Source organism: Procambarus clarkii, chromosome 34, assembly GCF_040958095.1.
Source record: "Procambarus clarkii isolate CNS0578487 chromosome 34, FALCON_Pclarkii_2.0, whole genome shotgun sequence".
Taxonomy (NCBI): Eukaryota; Metazoa; Arthropoda; class Malacostraca; order Decapoda; family Cambaridae; genus Procambarus; species Procambarus clarkii.
Window position 1 is genome coordinate 43,843,921 of NC_091183.1, and position 21,931 is coordinate 43,865,851.

Sequence of the window (21,931 nt, forward strand, 5' to 3'; positions counted from 1 at the left end):
CCATTGACCAACATGTCCCTATAACCATTGACCAACACGTCCCTAATAACCATTGACCAACATGTCCCTATAACCATTGACCAACAATTCCCTATAACCATTCAACATCATTGTCCCATTTTTTATTTCCCTTTGATGTCATTATATTCAGGGTGAAATGAGTTAGTTTCTCATAACTGGGTTAGTTCTCTGTTCTGTTTCATCTCGTTGAATTAGAATGTCGACTGCTGTCTGTTTTATCTAATATTTTTCCTGCTGTTTCCTGTGTGATACTAACCTCGTATCACGCTCTCTTTGCCTCGAATCGCCTTGTTCTGTGGCCACAGCTGCCGCTTTTCCTCCCTTCTTATTGACTGAACCTTAAGACTTTCTTCCGCTTCTTTTCATTTCTTAAGACAGCTGCCTCCTTGTATCTTGTATCTTCCGTTCGTTGTCTAATTGAGGAAGGATGCAAGTTCGAGAGCGTTCTCAGACAATATATATATATAAATATATATATATATATATATATATATATATATATATATATATATATATATATATATATATATATATATATATATAAAAGAGGAGGGGTATTCAGGATTTCAATCTGTACCCTCTCCCCCAATCTCCCCCCAATCTCCACCCTCTCTCCCAATCTCCACCCTCTCTCCCAATCTCCACTCTCTCTCCCAATCTCTACCCTCTCTCCCAATCTCCACTCTCTGTCCCAATCTCCACCCTCTCTCATCTCTTTGAACCTTTTCTAGTTTCCTTGTTTTTTTCCAGGTCAGGGTTCCATGCAGGTGATGCATACTCAAGAGAAGGTCTCACCTTTGATGTGTACAGGGCCAGAAAAGTTCCTTTTTCCCAAGTTTCTGATGGGTAGCTGAACACAGGCCAGTATGTGGCGTGTGTTGCAGCCGTTAGTCAATCGTCCAAGTGGTTGGGCACCATTCCTTCCCACCGTCCCATCCCAAATCCTTACCCTGACCCCTTCCAAGTGCTGTATAGTCGTAATGACTTGGTGCTTTCCCCCCCTGATAGTTCCCTTCCTTGCTCTTGTCTGTTCTGCCGTTTGATTTGGGATTATTTCTTCTCTCGTGTCTTTCTCCTTTTCAGCCTGAAACGTCTGTTACTTCAGGGTTTTGTTTTTTTGCGGTTCCTCTTCCATTCCTCATATTTTTTTATGCATTTAGTTGGGTTAAAGTCTAGTAGCCATTATTCAGGACATTTATGGGGCGTGTTCAAAATCTTTTGCGAGGTAAATAGTAGTAAATAGGTACCTGAGAGTTAGTCAGCTGTCACGGGCTGCTTCCTGGGGGTGGAGGCCTGGTCGAGGACCGGGCCGCAGGGACACTAAAAGCCCCGAAATCATCTCAAGATAACCTCAAGATAAGGTATACTTGTGGTATTCCACGCGTAAAGTCTCTTAAATTTTATATCCCCGCTCTCTATAACCCTTTGTTTCCTTCCGAATAGATACTCTTTCACTCTAAGATACCTTAGATACATCAGCGTGCTTCACTACACAGAGTAGGAGTCTCCTGTGCTGGACAGTATCGAATGCCTTCTGTTAGTCGAGGAACATGCAGCCTGCCCATTCTCCAATGACTTTTTTTGATTTCCATCATCTTATTATTGAACTTTAAAGCGCTCGTCTAGCAGCATGGATTTCCCGTTGATAAAATCGTGCTGGTGTTTTGAGATAAAATTTAGCCGTTCTAAATTGATTTTTTCTAGCCCGGTGGAGTCGGAGACAAATGGGCAAAATGTTTCTTTCACCCTGATGCGCCTGTTACCTAGTAGAAAATAGGTACCTGGAAGTTAGACAGCTGCTACGGGCTGCTTCATTGGGGGTGTGTAACAAAAAAAAAAAAAAAAAAAAAAAGAGGCCTGGTCGAGGACTGGGCCGCGGGAACGCGTTGCTGCGAAATCATCTCAAGATAACCTCAAGATAACGCTTGACAAAAAGACCATTTTCGAAAAAATTAAGAAATACAGATTATTGATGAAAACTAGAGATCAAGATGAGCCCCCCTCCCCCCCAAAAAAAAATATCTTGGATAAATGTCTGCATCATACGCGTTGCAAACAAGTGAATGAGTTAAGGGAGATTGCAGAGTTAAATGCAATAAAGCATTATGGGTCGTTCTCTACTAGAACTAGCAGGGAAAGGAAGGGAGATACGTATTAAAGATGCTGGTCAGTGGCTTAACAGTTACTGTATTCTCCCTTTATTGTATTTTTAGTCATTAGCCATTTTCCAGCAGTTTGGAAGTTTTCATATTTACGGAGAGGAATGACATATTCCTCCCTTGCATTCCATTCATTCCAAGGGGAATGTATTCCCCCCTTGCATGGGGGAATGCCAGGGAAAATTGCATTCCAAGGGGAATGCACACACGCGTTTATTTTGTAATACTGTAGTGAAACTGAGAAAAGCAAGTGATTGAAAGGCATTTTTAAAGATAAATTGAATGTCGAAAATACTGGCAAGACATTAATATCAGGAGTGGATAAGGGCAAGAGATGGCATGACTGATGGAGAGGGGAAGAGGAAGTTGTACCAAGTCCAAGAATGAAACCTAGAAACATTGTGGACACTATTGTATTGTAGAAACATTGTAGAAACTATTGTATTGTAGAAACATTGTAGAAACATTGTAGAAACTATTGTATTGTAGAAACATTGTAGAAACTATTGTATTGTAGAACCATTGTAGAAACTATTGTATTGTAGAAACATTGTAGAAACTATTGTATTGTAGAAACATTGTAGAAATTATTGTAGACTCTCCACCACGAGAGAGAGAGAGAGAGAGAGAGAGAGAGAGAGAGAGAGAGAGAGAGAGAGAGAGAGAGAGAGAGAGAGAGAGAGAGAGAGAGAGAGAGAGAGAGAGAGGGTGGGGGGGGGAGGAGAGAGGGAGAGAAAGTGAGAGAGAGAGTTTCTTTCACCTGATAACACCTCTGTTCACCTAGCAGAAAGTACGTACCTTAGACAGTTGCTACGGCTACATCCTGGCGTGTGTGTGTGTGTGTGTGTGTGTGTGTGTGTATTCACTTAGTTGTATTCACCTAGTTGTGCCTGCGGGGGTTGAGCTCTGCTCTTTCGGCCCGCCTCTAAACTGTAAATCAACTATTACTAGCTAACAGCTGGGTGAACAGCGCTTCGGATTCGTAGTCCTGAGGTTCCGGGTTCGATCCCCGGTGAAGGCGGAGACAAATGGGCAAAATTTTTCTTTCACCCTGATGCACCTGTTCACCTAGCAGTAAATAGGTACCTGGGAGAAAGTCAGCGGCTACGGGCTGCTTCCTGGGGGGGGGGGTGTGTAACAAAAAGGAGGCCTGGTCGAGGACCGGGCCGCGGGGACGCAAAGCCCCAAAATCATCTCAAGATAACCCTCAAGATAAGATAACTACTAAATTCCCCCCACACACACACACGCACGCACCCAGGAAGCAGCCTGTAGCACCTGACTAACTCCCAGGTACCTATTTACTGCTGGGTGAACAGATGCATCAGGGTGAAAGAAACTCTGCCCATTGTTCCTCGCCGGCGTCGGGAATCGAACCCGATCCACAGGATTACGTGTCCAGCGTGCTGTCCACACAGTCACAGGCACTCGTTTAGTTAGAACGTTTTCAGTGTTAGAGTAGTTAACGGATGGAATGCATTAGGCAGTGATGTGGTGGAGGCTGACTCCATACACAGTTTGAAGTGTAGATATGATAGAGCCCAGTAGACTCAAGATCGTGAGAAAAAGATAACTGTGTTTGTGTGTATGTGTGTGTGTGTGTGTGTGTGTGTGTGTGTGTGTGTGTGTGTGTGTGTGTGTGTGAGTGTGTGTGTGTGTGTGTGTGTGTGTGTGTGTGTGTGTGTGTGTGTGTAATCACCTAGTTGTACTCACCTAGTTGTGCTTGGGGGGTTGCGCTCTGGCTCTTTGATTCCACCTCTCAGCTGTCAATCAATGTGGTGTGTGTGTGTGTGTAAAAAACTCCGTTGACTGATTGACAGTTAAGGCCGGAAAAGCCGAAAAAGCTATCTCTCAACCCCCCGCAAGCACAACTAGGTGAATACATCTAGGTGAGTACATCTGTGGGGGATCTACAATCCCCCACCAAACAGTAGAAGACCCAGGCAGGAGTATGATGACAACAACAAGGCATGTTTAGATGAACAGCAGAAGGCAGCAACACTAGCTCACATAATGAGAGCGAAACTGCTGGTCATGGGGGACCTAAATCATGGAGAGATCAATTGGGACACCAGAAATCCCCAAGGCGGAGAGAAAACTCGGGAAGCAGAGTTAGTAGACGTTACAGACAGGAATTTCCTAACACAGCATGTGAAGGAAGACACAAAGAAAAGAGGAGGGGGATGCACCGAGCCTATTAGACCCGATTTTCACCCAGAACGTAGAAGACATCGAGAATTTGGAACATGAAATACCACTAGGAGCCAGTGACCATTGTGTCCTAGTCTTTGACTACATGATGGAACTTAAGATTATGACTACTGAACAAGAGGTTTGGGAAAGGAGAATTAACTACAGGAAAAACCGCCATAGAAACCTTGCAATAAGAACACATATGTGATAACATCCATCTGATCACAAATGTCTTAACATTAATGCAAACACTCAAATGACAAAGCCGACGGGTACTTATCAACTGGGTGCCAAGTCATGTGGGAATAATAGGAAATGACATTGCAGACGAAGCTGCAAAACTTGCAACTAAGAGAAGAACTGTTGATATTTACATACCACAGTCTAATACAGATTAAGAAAGTAATAAGAAACAGAGCAATGCAAAAGATGTACAGTGACCACAACACAGCAGTTGCAACATCAGGATCTGCGGGTTGGTACAAGAATTCAACCAACTACATACCCCCCTTAGTTTGATGACAGGGAGCAGTAGAACAACAGAAGTACATTTGCAGTGCATCTGGCTTGGATACCCATGTGCATGGGAAATAGGCTTACAGGTTCCGGAAGATGAGAGGAAATGTCAGCACTGTGGAGAAATGCCCGACAGACCACTGGAACATTATCTAACACAGTGCCCAGTTACAAACCCATTAAGATTTCAACTTAGATTCAACAGAGCAGAAGAAGTTGTTAAACACATATGGCAAAATCTTACTGAAGCGACCATACGAGTCCTAAACACTCATACTCCGCCCAAGTAAAACAGAAACAAGCAACACTTAGTGGGCCAGCCAGAGGCTTAGGGCCCGCGCAGGAATATCCCTGCAAAACAAAAAACTACAGGAAAGGGGATTACGAGAGGATAAGGGACTATCTGGGAGAAGTGCAGTGGGAGGAAAAAATTAGAGGAAAAACAGTCCAGGATATGATGAACCTAGTCATATGGAAATGCAGAGGCCAAAGAGTAGGAGGGGATATACTATTATACCAATAGTGAAGACAAGAAGTAGGAGGAGATATAATAACCTATGGTTTAACAGACAGTGTCAGGAAGCAAAAATGAGAAGAAGGAGGGAGTGGAAGAAGTACAGAAGACAAAGGACAGAGGACAACAGGATCAGATGCAATAGAGCTAGGAACGATTACATTAACATAAGAAGAGTATCAAAAAGAAATTATGAGAACGATATTGCGATCAAAGCGAAAAAGCAACCTAAATTACTTCACAGCCGTATGAGAAGGAAAATGTAGGTGAATGACCAAGTGACAAGATTAAGGAAAACAGGGGGGGGGGGTATATACTGAAAGTGACAATGAAATCTGCGAGGCACTGAATGCCAGCTTCCATGGAGTGTTCACAACCGAGCCTGAGCAGCTCCCATTGTTAGAAGAGATTACCCTACGGGGAAAGACTATCAAATATAGAGGCGACAGCAGAGGAGATAATGAAACAGTTGACAATACTAAAGCGGTTGGGCCAGACAAAGTATCACCGTGGATACTATACGAGGCAGCGCAGGCCCTTAGCTTGCCTCTGGTAAGGATCTTTAATGAGTCATTTATAACGAAAGAATTGCCCAGTTGCTGGAAGAAGACAAATGTGGTACCAATTTTCAAGAAAGGGGATAGGGAGGAGACACTCAACTACAGACCTGTATCACTGACAAGCATCCCTTGCAAAATAATTGAAAGAATAATAAGGCTAAGACTTGTTGCACACCTGGAGAACATTAGGTTTGTAAACAAACATCAACACCGATGTTTCACTGTTCAGGGAAGGGAAATCATGCCTGAAAAATCTCCTGGAATTCTATGATAAAATAACAAGAATAAGGCAGGACATGGAAGGGTGTGGAGACTGCATATTTCTAGACAGCCAAAAGGCCTTTGATACAGTACCACACATGAGACTGCTATTCAAACTTGAAAGGCAGGCGGGAGCAAGTAGAAAGGCCCTAGCATGAGTAAGGAACTACCAGGTCGGACTGGCCAGGTCGGCCAGACGAATAGTAACAAGTGGAGTACCTCAAGGATCGGTGTTGAGACCAGGTTTATTCCAAATATATGTTAATGACATGTTTACAGGAGTAAAGTTCTGTATGTCGATGTTCGCGGATGACGCAAAATTAATGAGAAGAGTTGTGTCAGATGAGGATTGTAAGATCCTCCAAGAGGATTTAAATAAGTTCCAGAGATGGTCAGAAAAATGAATAGTGGAGTTCAACACGAGCAAATTAACAGTTATGGAAATGGTATTAGGTTATAGGAGACCAAAGGGACAGTACACACAATGAAGGGGAAACTACCTACCTGTGACGATTCGAGAAAGAGAGACACCATAGCCCGCGCTACCTGGAACTTTTTGTTCCAAGTAGCGAATCTTCAACAACAACAACAGAGAAAGAGACCTGGGAGTGGACGTAACACCTAATCTATCTCCTGAGGCACATATAAATAGGATAACGACAGCAGCGTACTCTACACTGGCAAAAGTTAGAACATTATTCAGAAACCTACGTATGGAGGCATTTAGGGCGCTTTACACTGCCTACGTGAGACCAGTCTTAGAGTATGCTGCGCCATTATAGAGTCCCCACCTGAAAAAACACAAAAGGAAACTGGAAAAGACTCAAGTTTGCGACGAGGCTCGTCCCTGAGTTACGAGGGATGAGGTTTGAAGAGCGTCTGAAGAAACTGGGCCTGGCGACACTAAAAAAAAAAAAGGGGGAGAGGGAATATGATAGGAACATAAAAAATACTCGGGGGAATCAACAGAGTTGAAATAGAAGAAACTTTCACACGGAATAATAACAGAACGAGGAGACAAGGATGGAAGCTGGAAATTCAGATGAATCACAGAGATGTTAGGAAATTTTCATTTAGCGTGAGAGTAGTGGAAAAATGGAATGCACTCAAGGAGCACGTTGTGGAAGCAAACTTTTCATAATTTTAAAACTAGGTATGATAGGGAAATAAGACCGGAGTCATTGCTGTAAACAACCGACGGCTAGAAAGGCGGAATCCTAGATTCAATGTTCGATCCTGCAGACACAAATAAGTGAGTACACACACACACACACACACACACACACACACACACACACACACACACACACACAAACACAAACATACATAAAAAAAAAGACAAACTACATATATATTTTTTCCCCTACTAACTCCAGGCGAGACATCAGTACTCACCAACCACGCGAAGTAGGACTCTGCCGTTGTGTGTGGGCGAAGACTGGAAGTCGAGGCGGCAGCGAAACTCTCCTTGGTCAGTGAACTCCACCTCCCGCACCACCAGGACCCAGCTCCACCCACCTTGCTGCTCCTGGAAGGTGGCGCGGCCCCCAAACGCGTCCGAGGGGCGCGTGCTCCCACTTCCTGCCTCCTGGAGGCCTCGTGAGCGAAAATCCACACTGCAGAAGGGGACCAAGAGAAGGGTGTTGACACTTAATTCGAGAAACACTTTCGAAAGTTTGAGTTTCGTGCCGGGTTATCTTATTGTTTTCAGGCATTTCAACCGAAGGGGAGTTGTTAAGGCTGAGGTGACAACGTATAGGCCAATAAACATGTCTACTGTATTCCTATATAAAGTTCTGGAATAAAGTAAACCTCAGTGAATATACACCGACAAAGTAGGATACACCTCTCGGTGTACTTGTATACCATGTATAATGGTGTAGTGTAATTCAATTATGATAATAGTGTAGATTGTGTATTCGCTTTAATGTATTTTTATATCTTGTAAACACGTCATAACTGTGTAATATAATGACACATTCGCAGGTGTGATCAAACAGTCCCAAGGCAGTCACCTTTCCTATAGCGCAGTGGCCTGCGTAGGCAAGGCACAACCGGAAGGTATGGGGCTCAATTCCCAAGGCAAGACAGAGAACGTCGGCGGAACATAGATCTAAGACATTTTAAAGGAACTAATTTGTAGCCCCTGTTTGTTTTCAATCATGTTTGGTATCTCTCTTCTGTCATGTTAGGAACTCTAACCATCTTATTGATTGGTCTTCTTCTAAAATAATCTTCCCTGCCTCTGTACTCTACACAGACGCCGTCTGGTCGACTCTGCTGTGACACACAACCTTCCCAACATGAACCTCAGTCCCGGCTGTGTTGCTGTTCACTCTTCCCTTTCACAGTACTTAAATACTCTAACCTTTCTACCAAACGTGATCTGACATGAACCTACCCACCACCTTTTCTCTGCCTATTTCGTTCTTTCTTTTCGTTTAAGAAAGAAATTCATTCTTAAACCCCATTATTATCCCATTTTACACCCCATTATTACACCCATCCCATCCGTACCCTTCTTCTTGTTCTTACCTTCCTTTAGGAATTTCTTCCTTCCTGATCCTCACTTCTTTCTTGCCTACTTAATGCCCCGCGCCTCACTCGTTCCCCTTACTGGAGCATGAATAGTAGGTGCTCAACATTGCAAACATAATTATATATCCTAAAAGTGGCCATCAATTATGCAATTGAGAATAATTTACAAGATGTCATCATCCAAACCGACTCTAGATCCAGACATTGTTATTTAGCCAGCACAGAGATAATATGAAACTCATCACAGAAATGCTACATACAGGAAACGAAGCACACAATCTAGGACTGTCAATCACTACTGTTAACACCACGATCAATACTAGGCTCACTGTTAATACTAACCAACGAAAGCACCACTGATGACACCAGTCAATACTGGCACCCCTATTTAACACCACAGTCAATACTAGCAACATTAGATTGTTGGCATTGCAGTGAAACACACACACACACACACACACAAACACTCCCCCCCCCCACACACAGCCACACCTAAATCACCACACACAATCATAGTAACGTTACTAATGGTGGTCCAGGATCTTAACACCTTGTGTTCCCAATGATCACAAAGACTCCCTACATCCTGTGGTACCTACAACCCCTGCTACTTTTGTACCCTCTGGATACCCCAGCTCTACAGTATGCTTCCTAAGCCACCTACGCGCGCTCTCTACTACCCCGGGCTCTCTAGTTACTGTGTCTTATCACAGGACGTATCCACATCACGTACAAATCCCAGGAAAATTCTACCTTAGTAGATTTCTTCTAAGCTTACTATATATCCCTCATCCTGTATTCTAATGTTACAAGTACACGGTCGGAGACTGTTTTCAATATTCTAGATATCTGAAGATGCCTCATCTAAAGATGCCTCAACTACTCAAAACTGTTTTATGCATTATTGTCTTCGGAATCATTAGCTTCTTCGCCATACGATAAGAAAACATCAGTTATGGGAGGGTGTTAAAATAGTAAATTTTGAGACACGAACAAACCCGGGCGGAAGCCTCCCCACTGACGAATATTTTGATGGAGCGGATTCGAGGCGTTTCAAGGCACGAAATGCCGCTGCCATCTGCTCCAGGCTGGGTGGATGAAGCCAACAGCTTCTTGGCGTAATTTAGCCTTCGTAGAGACACAACTACAATGAATATGAGGCAATACATTGACCAGCTAAAAGCCCATTTGGTAATTATGGGTGTGAGACCCGACCCACAAAAAACAGGCTTTGTAAGCCTCGGGGTTCATATCATAATGATTGTGATATTTATGTTAACACTTCTTTAATACTACAACAAAAAGGCTCGTGAGAGAAACAGTTGCCTCTTGAAGACTCCAAAAATAGCAGCAAGTCGGGCTTCTATTTCTCGCACTCCAATGGCAGATGAGAAAAATGGGACACCATAAAATAAAAATGACTTGATTGATCGTGGAGGAAGTGAGATTCCTGCCACAAAACAGATTAGGCCAACCGAAAACCTCAATGTCCGCGGCGTGCAAGCCGCCAACCCCCTCCAACCGTCAAAGGACATCAACCCCCTCCAACCGTCAGGAGAGGCCAAACACGATAAAAATTCTGTGGCTGTTAAGGCCAATAATTCACCTGGCAATGGTTAGGTGACAGTAGAAAACAAACGCCGTAATACCGGTGATGCCCTAAAACCCAAAACGGGATCGACAACACCAACGGAAGAAGGATCAGAGCCCATAAGCTCCGGTAACACTCCCGGAGGAGAACACAAAACCGAAAACGGTAACCCCGTCAAGACAAACTCGGCCCATGGACGAAGTGAAGATGATAGGAAACTTTCTCGGTTATTATTTGTCCCGCCCGACTTCCGGTCGGTTATAATAGGCCCGAAAGGTAAAACCCGTTCCGATATATAAAAGACATTTTAGGTCAAGATAATAATACCGACAAAAGAACAGTGCCTCAGAGACACAATTGTTGAAGGATATAAGACAAATGTTGAAAAGGCCATTAGTAAAATTAATTTAATTATTGAGGACCATAAAAAACTTTTGGCCCAACGGGAGGAGGAAAAGGCCAAACGGGAGGAGGAAAAGGCCAAACGGGAGGAGGAAAAGGCCAAACGGGAGGAGGAAAAGGCCAAACGGGAGGAGAGAAAGGCCAAACGGGAGGAGGAAAAGGCCAAACGGGAGGAGAGAAAGGCCAAACGGGAGGAGGCAGCTAAAGCCAGAGAGGAACTGGCAGCGAAGGGCATTTAAAAGACCATACAAGTCGGAGAAAAATACAGGAAAGTGATCCTTGGGCCCAAGGGTGATACAATAAACAAACTCACCGAAAAACACCAAGTCCACATCAACGTTCCCGCACGAGGGGAATAAGGCCCAACAGAAGTTATTGGACTTGAGGAAAATGTACTGTCAGCAATTAATGATATTGAAGAACTCGTGGCGTAACATCAGAAAAAGACCATTTAAAAGTCCATAGAAGTCGGAGAAGAATACAGGAAAGTGATCCTTGGCCCCAAGGGTGATACAATAAAGAAACTCACCGAAAAACACCACGTAAAAATCACCGTTCCTGGACGAGGGCAATAAGGCCCAGTCGAAGTTATTGGACTTGAGTAAAATGTATTGACAGCAATTAATGATATTGAAAAACTCGTTGCGGAACGTCAGAAAAAATTAAAACAATACAAAACAAAATGTAAAAAGGAATAAAAACCGACCCATCGTGAAGGGTGACGGTCTCGCTTTATGCAGGCCAGAGCTCAATCCCCGAGCGTCCTAGAGCGCTGGGGAGCACCATTCCTTCCCCCCGTCCCTTGACGTTACCTTGAGGTGTTTCCGGGGCTTAGCGTCCCCGCGGCCCGGTCGTCGACCAGGCCTCCATCCCTAATCCTGATCCTGATCCCCTCCAAGTACTATAATAGGGATGATATCAGTGCAATGTGTGACTGACGGCTTGGCGCTTTTCCCTGACAAGTCCACTCCCTGTGATCGTGGGTCTGCGGGTCTGCGGGTTCACCACCACCTCAGGCTAGTAGTTAGGTTATTTATTTATTTATTTAGTTATTATTTATTAATTTTTTATTGATTTAATTTTTATTGAGTTTTAATTTTATTTAATTTTTATTTTATTTTAATTTTATTTATTTATTTAGTTATTTATTATTATTAATTAATTTATTTTTTATGGTGGTAATGGTGGTTGGTGGTAGTGGTTGTTGGTGGTAGTGGTTGTTGGTGGTAGTGGTTGTTGGTGGTAGTGGTCGTTGGTGGTAGTGGTCGTTGGTGGTGGTAGTGGTTGTTGGTGGTGGTAGTGGTTGTTGGTGGTGGTAGTGGTCGTTGGTGGTGGTAGTGGTTGTTGGTGGTGGTAGTGGTCGTTGGTGGTGGTAGTGGTTGTTGGTGGTGGTAGTGGTTGTTGGTGGTGGTAGTGGTCGTTGGTGGTGGTAGTGGTTGTTGGTGGTAGTGGTCGTTGGTGGTGGTAGTGGTCGTTGGTGGTGGTAGTGGTTGTTAGTGGTTGTTGGTCGTGGTAGTGGTCGTTGGTGGTAGTGGTTGTTGGTGGTGGTAGTGGTCGTTGGTGTTAGTGGTTGTTGGTGGTGGTAGTGGTCGTTGATGGTAGTGGTCGTTGGTGGTAGTGGTTGTTGGTGGTAGTGGTCGTTGGTGATAGTGGTTGTTGGTGGTGGTAGTGGTCGTTGGTGGTAGTGGTCGTTGGTGGTAGTGGTCGTTGGTGGTAGTGGTCGTTGGTGGTAGTGGTTGTTGGTGGTGGTAGAGGTCGTTGCTGGTAGTGGTTGTTGGTGGTGGTAGTGGCTGGTGGTGGTAGTGGCTGTTGGTGGTAGTGGCTGTTGGTGGTAGTGGTCGTTGGTGGTAGTGGTTGTTGGTGTTAGTGGTTGTTGGTGGTGGTAATGGTCGTTGTTGGTGGTGGTAGTGGTCGTTGGTGGTAGTGTTCGTTGCTGGTAGTGGTTGTTGTTGGTGGTAGTGGTTGTTGGTGGTAGTGGTCGTTGTTGTTGATGATTGTTGGTGGTAGTAGTTGTTGGTGGTAGTGGTCGTTATTGGTAGTGGTCGTTGTTGTTGATGACAGTGGTTGTTGGTGGTGGTAGTGGTCGTTATTGGTAGTGGTCGTTGTTGTTGATGACAGTGGTTGTTGGTGGTGGTAGTGGTCGTTGTTGGTAGTGGTCGTTGTTGTTGATGATTGTTGGTGGTAGTGGTTGTTGGTGGTAGTGGTCGTTGGTGGTAGTGGTCGTTGCTGGTAGTGGTTGTTGTTGGTGGTAGTGGTCGTTGATGGTAGTGGTCATTGGTGGTAGTGGTCGTTGTTGGTAGTGATCGTTGTTGTTGATGATTGTTGGTGGTAGTGGTTGTTGGTGGTAGTGGTTGTTGTTGGTTGTAGTGGTTGTTGTTGGTGGTAGTGGTTGTTGTTGGTGGTAGTGGTCGTTGGTGGTAGTGGTCGTTGGTGGTAGTGGTCGTTGTTGTTGATGATTGTTGGTGGTAGTGGTCGTTGTTGTTGATGATTGTTGGTGGTAGTGGTTGTTGGTGGTGGTAGTGGTCGTTGTTGGTAGTGGTCGTTGTTGTTGATGATTGTTGGTGGTAGTGGTCGTTGTTGTTGATGATTGTTGGTGGTAGTGGTCGTTGTTGTTGATGATTGTTGGTGGTAGTAGTTGTTGGTGGTAGTGGTCGTTGTTGTTGATGATTGTTGGTGGTAGTGGTTGTTGGTGGTAGTGGTTGTTGGTGGTAGTGATTGTTGGTGTAGGGATTGGTGAAGGGTGTTGGTGATGGTTGTTGGTGTTAGTCATTGTTGATGTTAGTGGTTGTTGGTGTTAGTGGTTGTTGGTGTTAGTGGTTGTTGATAGTTGTGATTGTTGGTGGTTGTGGTTGTTGATGGTTGTGGTTGTTGGTGGCTGTTGTTGTTTGGTTGTTGTTGAGAGTAGTGTTTGATGGTTGGTGTTGTTGGTGGTATTTGTGATTGTTGTTATTGTTTGTTGATTGATGTCTGTGGCTGTTGGATGTTTGTGGTAGTAGTTGTTGTTTGTCCAGGCATTGGTTGTTAGTGGTAGTGGTTGTTAGTGGTAATGATTGTTGGTGGTTGATGGTAGTGGTTGTTGGTGGTAGTGGTTGTTAGTGGTAGTGGTTGTTAGTGGTAGTGGTTGTTAGTGGTAGTGGTTGTTAGTGGTAGTGGTTGTTGTTGTTGGTGGTTGTTGTTGGTGGTGGTGGTTGTTGGTGGTGGTTCTTGTTGGTGGTGGTTGTTGTTGTTGGTGGTTGTTGGTGGTTGTTGTTGGTTGATGGTAGTGGTTGTTGGTGGTAGAGGTTTTTGGTGGTACTGGTTGTTGGTGGTACTGGTTGTTAGTGATAGTGTTTGCTGGTGGTTGTGGTTGTTGGTGGATATTGGTGGTAGTGATTGATGGTGGTTGTGATTGTTGGTGGTAGAGGTTGTTGTTGGTAGTAGTGGTTGTTATTGGTAATTGTGGTTGTTGGTGGCAGTGGTTGTTAATTGTGTTTCTTCGTGGTTGTGGTTGTTGGTGGTTGTGATTGTTGTTGATTGTGGTTGTTTGGTTGTTGTTGATGGTAGTGATTGATGGAGGTTGTTTGTGCAGGTATTAGTTGTTGGTAGTAGTGGCTGATGTTTGTTGTTGGTGGTATTTGTGATTGTTGGTAGTGGTTGCTTGTTGATGTCTCTGGTTGTTGGGTGTTTGTGGTAATGGTTGTTGGGTGTTGGTGATAATGGTTGGTGACGAGTTATAGGCAGCTTCAAATAGCCCAGAAACATCGAAACATGCCCTGAAAACATGTGTGTGTGTGTGTGTGTGTGTGTGTGTGTGTGTGTGTGTGTGTGTGTGTGTGTGTGTGTGTGTGTGTGTGTGTGTGTGATCTGAGGAGAGGCAATAGCAATGTTATTGATGCTTTGACCTCTCCACCAACTTGAACATCGGAAGAAGAATTTCACCATAGCTTATTGGTAAAAAAAAAATAAAAGATTATTGAAATCTTATTGAAAGCACATGAAAAAAAATATTGGCAGTACAACATTTGACTTCAGCTTCATAACATCATGGAATGCAGCTGAGCTTCTACTTCATAACATCGTGGAATGCAGCTGAACATCCGTTTTATAACATCGTGGAATGCAGGTGAACTTCCACTTTATAACATCGTGGAATGCAGCTGAACATCCGTTTTATAACATCGTGGAATGCAGGTGAACTTCCACTTTATAACATCGTGGAATGCAGCTGAACATCCGTTTTATAACATCGTGGAATGCAGCTGAACATCCGTTTTATAACATCGTGGAATGCAGGTGAAATTCCACTTTATAACAGCGTGACCACTGCCTTATCCATCATCGAGGGGGAAGGAAAAGGAAATTGCATTGTCAACTGCATATGCATCGCGCCAAAAATCGATCAGGACCACATATAGCATCTCAAAACCTAAGTGTATATCGTGTATGAATGTATGTATGTGGTTTGATGAATTTGTGGGACCTTATGATTTATTGTTTAAGTATAAGTGAAATTCGTCCATCACAATCTATTGAAGGGAAATGTACGTAATTCTTTTGGGATACGGGAATAGGGGGTTGGCTACCTCCTGATAGCTGATGACTTGTGCTTATAAATGTAGCTTTGTTGCTGCTTGTGCATTGTTGCCTGGATGGAGATAGATAGCTTGTGTTTGTAGTCTGTGTAGAGGAGACTTTTACCTGAAGAGTTGAAGCGGCAACCATGTGGAGGGAGTTAGTGTTTAAAGATAGTTCACGATTTGAAAACTATGTCAGGAGAAAAAAGTCTATTTAACCTTTTCGGCCAAATAAATGTCTTGTTTCGCCACATATATTTGGAAAAACTAAATTTAATGATACACATGTGAGAAAAAAAAAAAACAATCTTCTTTTGCCAATTCTCATTCCAGCCTCACATAGTCAATTTCCCATGATTCCTATGCAGAAAACATTGACAGATACTAAAATTGGATGATAAACATTAATTACTTAAAAAGATACAACAATAATAAAAAAAAGGCATAACAAAATCTTGAAAACTAAAAAGTGGTATCTTGATTTGCCTAATAAGCCAAGTTTTCCTGAATTAATATATTTTCTCTAATTTTTTTTCTTATGAAATGATAATTGTCCTCATTATGTATGAGGACAATTTTTTTTATTGGAGTTAAAATTAACGTAGATATATGACCAAACCTACCTAACCTATCTTTATAGGTTAGGTTAGGTTAGGTAGCCGAAAAAGTTAGGTTAGGTAGTCGAAAAACAATTAATTCATGAAAACTTGGCTTATTAGGCAAATCGGGCCTTGCATAGTAGGCTGAGAAGTGCGCTCTGGCTACTAGGTACGACATATATATATATATATATATATATATATATATATATATATATATATATATATATATATATATATATATATAGATAGCCAATTACACTTGATTAATCTTTGTATGTACATAGGAGCTGCCTCGTATGGGCCAATAGGCCTTCCGCAGCTACCTCTATTCTTATGTTCTTATGTTTCACCCCCCATTTATCCCTTATGTATCCCCCCATGTTTTCACCTTTATTGTCTTATCACCTGACCCAGTGCGGGTATAAAATCAACCAGTCCTGAAAAATCTCTTCACTTGAGAATGAACCATGGAGGTTCTAAACGTTGTGCAAATTGTATAAATAAGTGTAATACATCCTATAGTAATTCACTTCTTTTCTTCACCTGGAAATTACGAAAATGAGTTTTGGAGAACTCCTATTTCAGCTAAGCCCTGATGCTAAGAAAATAGAGGGATAGAAGCCCTAAATCAGAAAATAGTAAATACAGAATATGCGGTCATATTCAATGATACATGTTTAAAAGAAAACCTGCTGCCAGTATACACCAATATATATATATATATATATATATATATATATATATATATATATATATATATATATATATATATATATATATATATATATATATATATATATATATGAAGGGTACCACCACTGGTTTAATTAAAGGGACCCACATCCTCGAAGAAGAAAATAAGAAGAAATCCTCGAAGAAGAAATATATATATATATAAAAGATCTCACCTGAAGACTGGAATCTTAGTGCCGTTCTTGTACCAAAGGACCACAATCACGGGATCTTCAGGAGCTGTTGTTAAGTTACAGGGCAGGCGGGCTGTCTGACCTCTCACTGCGTATACGGCCACCAGAGGCGCTGTCAACAAACAACAACAACAAAATTAATAACGCCCTCCCGATTGAGCGCATTTATTGAACAATCGATCAACACTAGATCGATCGTTCAATTGACTGAGTAAAAATACTGGTATCGGACTCTCAAATGTAATTAAATAAAAGAAAAAACAAATGCCCATTTTGTACTAAATTGTATTATTATTTCTTATTAACAAAAAATTATTAAAGCCAAAATATCTTGCCCTGTATGAGCATTTGCCTTTGTTTATGTATCTGTGTTCCTGCGATATCTGATAGCCTATCTAAATGCATAGATTCGATATATTTATACAAATTAATCAAAAGTGTGATATTTAGATAAATTTTGAATATAAATAAACAAAAGAAAGTGCAATTGAAGAATGAAAAATCAATGTACACTATTAATGAACGAAAGGTGAGGTGTCAATATATATATATATATATATATATATATATATATATATATATATATATATATTGTTACATGAGGTTACGGTTAAACAGCGGGGGATCGTGCTACTGATGCTATAACCTCACGCCATGGGTCTTCGCTCCCTCCACTAGGGTATCACATATCACCCTTAGGGAGCTCTACTAGTCATGCCTCAAGACCGGCCACCACCATTTGACCTTGGACCCAAGGGGGAGAGGAGAATGCCCAGCCCACACTGCTAAGCTCAATCCTGCAGTATGTGACTCCCCCACCGGCCCTGCCCACCTATGCGTGCAGAAAATTTGCCGGACTTCTGGCCGTAGCCTCACTTCCACCTCTTACCTTCTGGTCCCCCAGCTGGGTAATTCTCTCAGCGTCTCAGCAACGCCGTTAGTTCGAATATAATTTACTTACAGCAGCCTAGGACCGTACTATGTGCTGCCAGTGCTAGGATTCAAATGTACAGTCATGTTGCCATCTCAGGGTCACTCTATAGGGAATGCCAGTACCAGTGTTCAAATCTAATGTGTTGCCAACACAGGGTCTCTCTCTATGTCATGCCAGTAACAGTACAGTATAATCATATGTCATTTATCACAAAGCTCAATGAGATGGAGATTACACCAAAAGCAGTGATCAAACAATAAAAAGTTTACTCAAAGTAAACTACAACACACGAGATACATGTATAGACTTATGGAAATAATAATAATAATTATGACAGCAGCTCGCATCATCTGATGAATTAATTTAAAGGGATCACCGCCCCCTTCACTGGGCAGCTTCATCAGCGTCGCTCCTCATTCCTTCACAAGCCCGGCCACACGCTGTCTTCACACAGTAGAATAATATATACGTGCTGTCCCACGGCCTAATCTACTCCTATGACTTATATGCTCTCTAATAAATGCCTAAGCTTAACAATAGGCCTATCTTGCCTAACAACCAAGGGAAATATGGGAGAGAAAAATGATCTACCTTAACATATCCTGTCCTCAGACGCCTAGGCTCCAGTCGCCGTTCACTGGGTACTCCGTTCCTCGCGGCGTTCCTCAGCGTTCCAGAAACATTACAAGTTCATAGGCGTCGTGAAGATCCTCGTCATCTCCGTGCTCATTCCCTGAGTGAAGTTCCTGGGCGTTGGCTCGTCCAGTCGTCTCTGCACACGTCGTCCCCTCGAGTACTCCTTCACCGTGACCACACTCAAGGATCAGGATGCATCTCTTCTCCCTTCTGAGTTCCCAGTGGGCGTGATCCAATCACCACAGCTCTGAATGCTTGGGAGTTACACTGACGGCGAGTCACTCACTCCTCCAGCTGTAGTCACTAACCCTCGACTTCTCCAAGACTAATCAACTCACGGTCCACGACGCCCTTACATCCCTGGATTAGGCATCCTCGTACTTCCCTGAAGTACTGCAGTCCTTGGTTGTCACTATATACTTGTCAGGCTGTGTATATCCACTTAAGGAGGCTCCTAGACCTCGAGAGCTCAATCGGCGCACGTCCGCGCTCAACGAAGCGCCAAGTACCTCTGAACGTCTGACGCCCTGCAGGCGGCGGGCAACGTCTCCCGGTGACGTCACAAACCCAGAGGCGGGTTTTGATTAGTCAATGAAGTCATGTGACCTCAGCCAGCCAATTAGACTTATTATTCTCGGTATAATAATAATAACAAAAACACAGCTTGAGGATAATTTTGAAGGAATCTTCATCGCCTAACAATAATCTTGAAATATATCCAGTGATCTCTGTGTCACGGTCATGGTTTTGGTGGCAGCCAAGGAACAGCCAGACATATGTGCACATTAAGCCCTATCTGTCGCTGGCCGGCTGTAAGGGTAGCCGGCCCTCACACAGGGACATAAAGCCCTCTTGTAGCCGGCTGTAACTGTAGCCGGCCCTCACACGGGGACATAAAGCCCTCTTGTAGCCGGCTGTAACTGTAGCCGGCCCTCACACGGGGACATAAAGCCCTCTTGTAGCCGGCTGTAACTGTAGCCGGCCCTCACACAGGGACATAAAGCCCTCTTGTAGCCGGGTGTAACTGTAGCCGGCCCTCACACGGGGACATAAAGCCCTCTTGTAGCCGGGTGTAACGGTAGCCGGATACCGTTACCGGATACCGTTCATGTTCACAAACATGAACGCTCTCCACAGTGAACGGCCCTCCATAAACATGAACGGCCCTCCACAAACATGAACGGCCCTCCACAAACATGAACGGCCCCTCCACAAACATGAACGGCCCTAGCCTGGGAACAGGAAATGGAACCAAAGGTGACTAGCAGGTGACCAAAGGTGGTTTTGGAGAGATAACACCTTGATAAAAGAAAAGGGGGAAAGAGAGGGGAGAGAGAGAGAGAGAGAAAGAGAGAGAGAGGGAGGGGGATAGAGTGGGATATGGAAAGGGGGTGTTACCATGAATGGAATGGATGTGAGGCGTGGGAGAGACTAAATGGAACACGACCAGCAGGATCTCTGGTGGATTTAGTAGCGAGGCGGTTGGAGGAATTTGTGTGGAGACAGAAACTGAGTGTTTTGGGCCCACGTTCGAGCTCCGAACAGGAAGGATCGACTGGGTACCGATCTGTAACTCGCCACCCTTTCTCACCCTGCAGGAATTGGGGACCTGGTTCTAAAGCGATTAGAGGGGTCGTGTTTTAGGGGAAACTAGTAGTTTATAAGACTTAGATGAGATATGAGAAGAGGAAGATCTAAGCCTGCTAACCAGAGTCAGACGTCTCCTCCTGTACCCACCTATGTAGAGGGAGAGAGAGAGAGAGAGAGAGAGAGAGAGAGAGAGAGAGAGAGAGAGAGAGAGAGAGAGAGAGAGAGAAAGAGAGAGAGAGAGAGAGAGAGAGAGAGAGAGAGAGAGAGAGAGAGAGAGAGAGAGAGAGAGAGAGAGAGAGAGAGAGAGAGAGAGAGAGAAAGAAAGGAAAGGAAAAAGAGCACAATAAGCATAACAAAACACATGCACAAAACCCAAATTACAAACTGGGACACAAATTTCGAACCGTAGAAGTCGATCTGTGGGTTGAGTAGTGCAACAAGTTGACAATAAAGAATCATGAGCTACTGGAAAATAAATACCCAAAAGCATAATCGAAATAAAAGAGGTCGACTTGAATCCCAAAAAAGTGGACCACGTAGAGGTTCTAATTCTATTACCATATATAGGGTACTCGACAGAGCTAGAGTCGACCCACAAAAGCATGAACCACTTAAGGGGAACCCTAGGATGGAAATCTGCCCATCAGAACATGCATATTCCAGCATATGCATATTACATACATATTCTTGCTTGTTAACACAATGTAACTGTCAATATTTTCCCACTATGTTACAACTTATAATCAAGTTGTTACATCTTGCTATAACGTTTTAATGACGTATTTGAACGTTGTTGCAACGTGTTATATTGGTTACGACTTGTTAGTATGTGTTAACACTTGTTCGAACGTTGTAGAAACGTCGTAGTTTCGTCGTGTGGTTGGCGGCATGTTGCTGGTTATTATCTAAACCTTCTGAACAAATGATATAACTCTGAGGGCTTCTCCAACGTCTTCTATACGGGGTGTTATACTTGGCTAGTCTTGCTTGTTTGCTTAATAGAATGAATTGCTGTTTGTGTGTTTCTGTCGAAGGTTGGAGGCCATGCACTAGGGGGGCAAGATACAGCCAACTTTTCAGGGCGACTGGTGAGGGTGGGAGGACTGTCATGGGGCGGGTCGGGGTCGGCCCCAGCCCCATTGTCCACCCTTATGGTGGATTAAATATTTGTATTTATCCTTGGATAGACAAATAAAAATCCAAAATATCAAGTATATACGACAGACTAGTGCGATAATAAAATAGTCGAGTGAATAATAAAATAGACCAGTGAAGAGCTATCTTCCACATGAAAGTAACCTTATTACGAACATTTTAAAATATTTATATTAAAACAATACTCTTATTTATGCACTCTTAAACTGATTCACTTAGTGCGTGAACTAATAATAAAAAAATAGCTTCAGCTTCCATTATATATTTGTGTCAACTTATATACGAACTTCGTTTCCGATAGATGAATTATCATTTAAAAAAATAACCCTGCGGTAACAAATCCACAAGGGCCGTGACGAGGATTCGAACCTGCGTCCGAGAGCATCCCAGACGCTGCCTTAATCGACTGAGCAACGATATGGTCGTAGGTTTGACCATGTCGTTACTCAGTCGATTACGGCAGCGTCTGGGATGCTCTCGGACGCAGGTTCGAATCCTCGTCACGGCCCTTGTGGATTTGTTCATTTTTTTTTTTTTTTTTTTTTTTGAGATATATACAAGAGTTGTTACATTCTTGTACAGCCACTAGTACGCGTAGCGTTTCGGGCAAGTCCTTAATCCTATGGTCCCTGGAATACGATCCCCGCCGCGAAGAATCGTTTTTTCATCCAAGTACACATTTTACTGTTGCGTTAAACAGAGGCTACAGTTAAGGAATTGCGGCCAGTAAATCCTCCCCGGCCAGGATGCGAACCCATGACATAGCGCTCGCGGAACGCC

The 21,931-nt window shown here is 43.3% G+C and overlaps 1 protein-coding gene across 1 annotated transcript in view; it reads right to left on the bottom strand.

Moving 5' to 3' along the window:
• LOC123761433 (uncharacterized) overlaps positions 1–21,931 on the bottom strand; it is a 323,096-nt gene that overhangs the window by 25,792 nt on the left and 275,373 nt on the right. Inside the window, exons 2-3 of the mRNA XM_069335732.1 lie at positions 16,819–16,948; positions 7,620–7,840 (exon numbers count right to left, since the gene is read on the bottom strand). Of these exons, the coding sequence (XP_069191833.1) occupies positions 7,620–7,840; positions 16,819–16,948 (351 nt within the window). The remainder of the gene's footprint in view (positions 1–7,619; positions 7,841–16,818; positions 16,949–21,931) is intronic.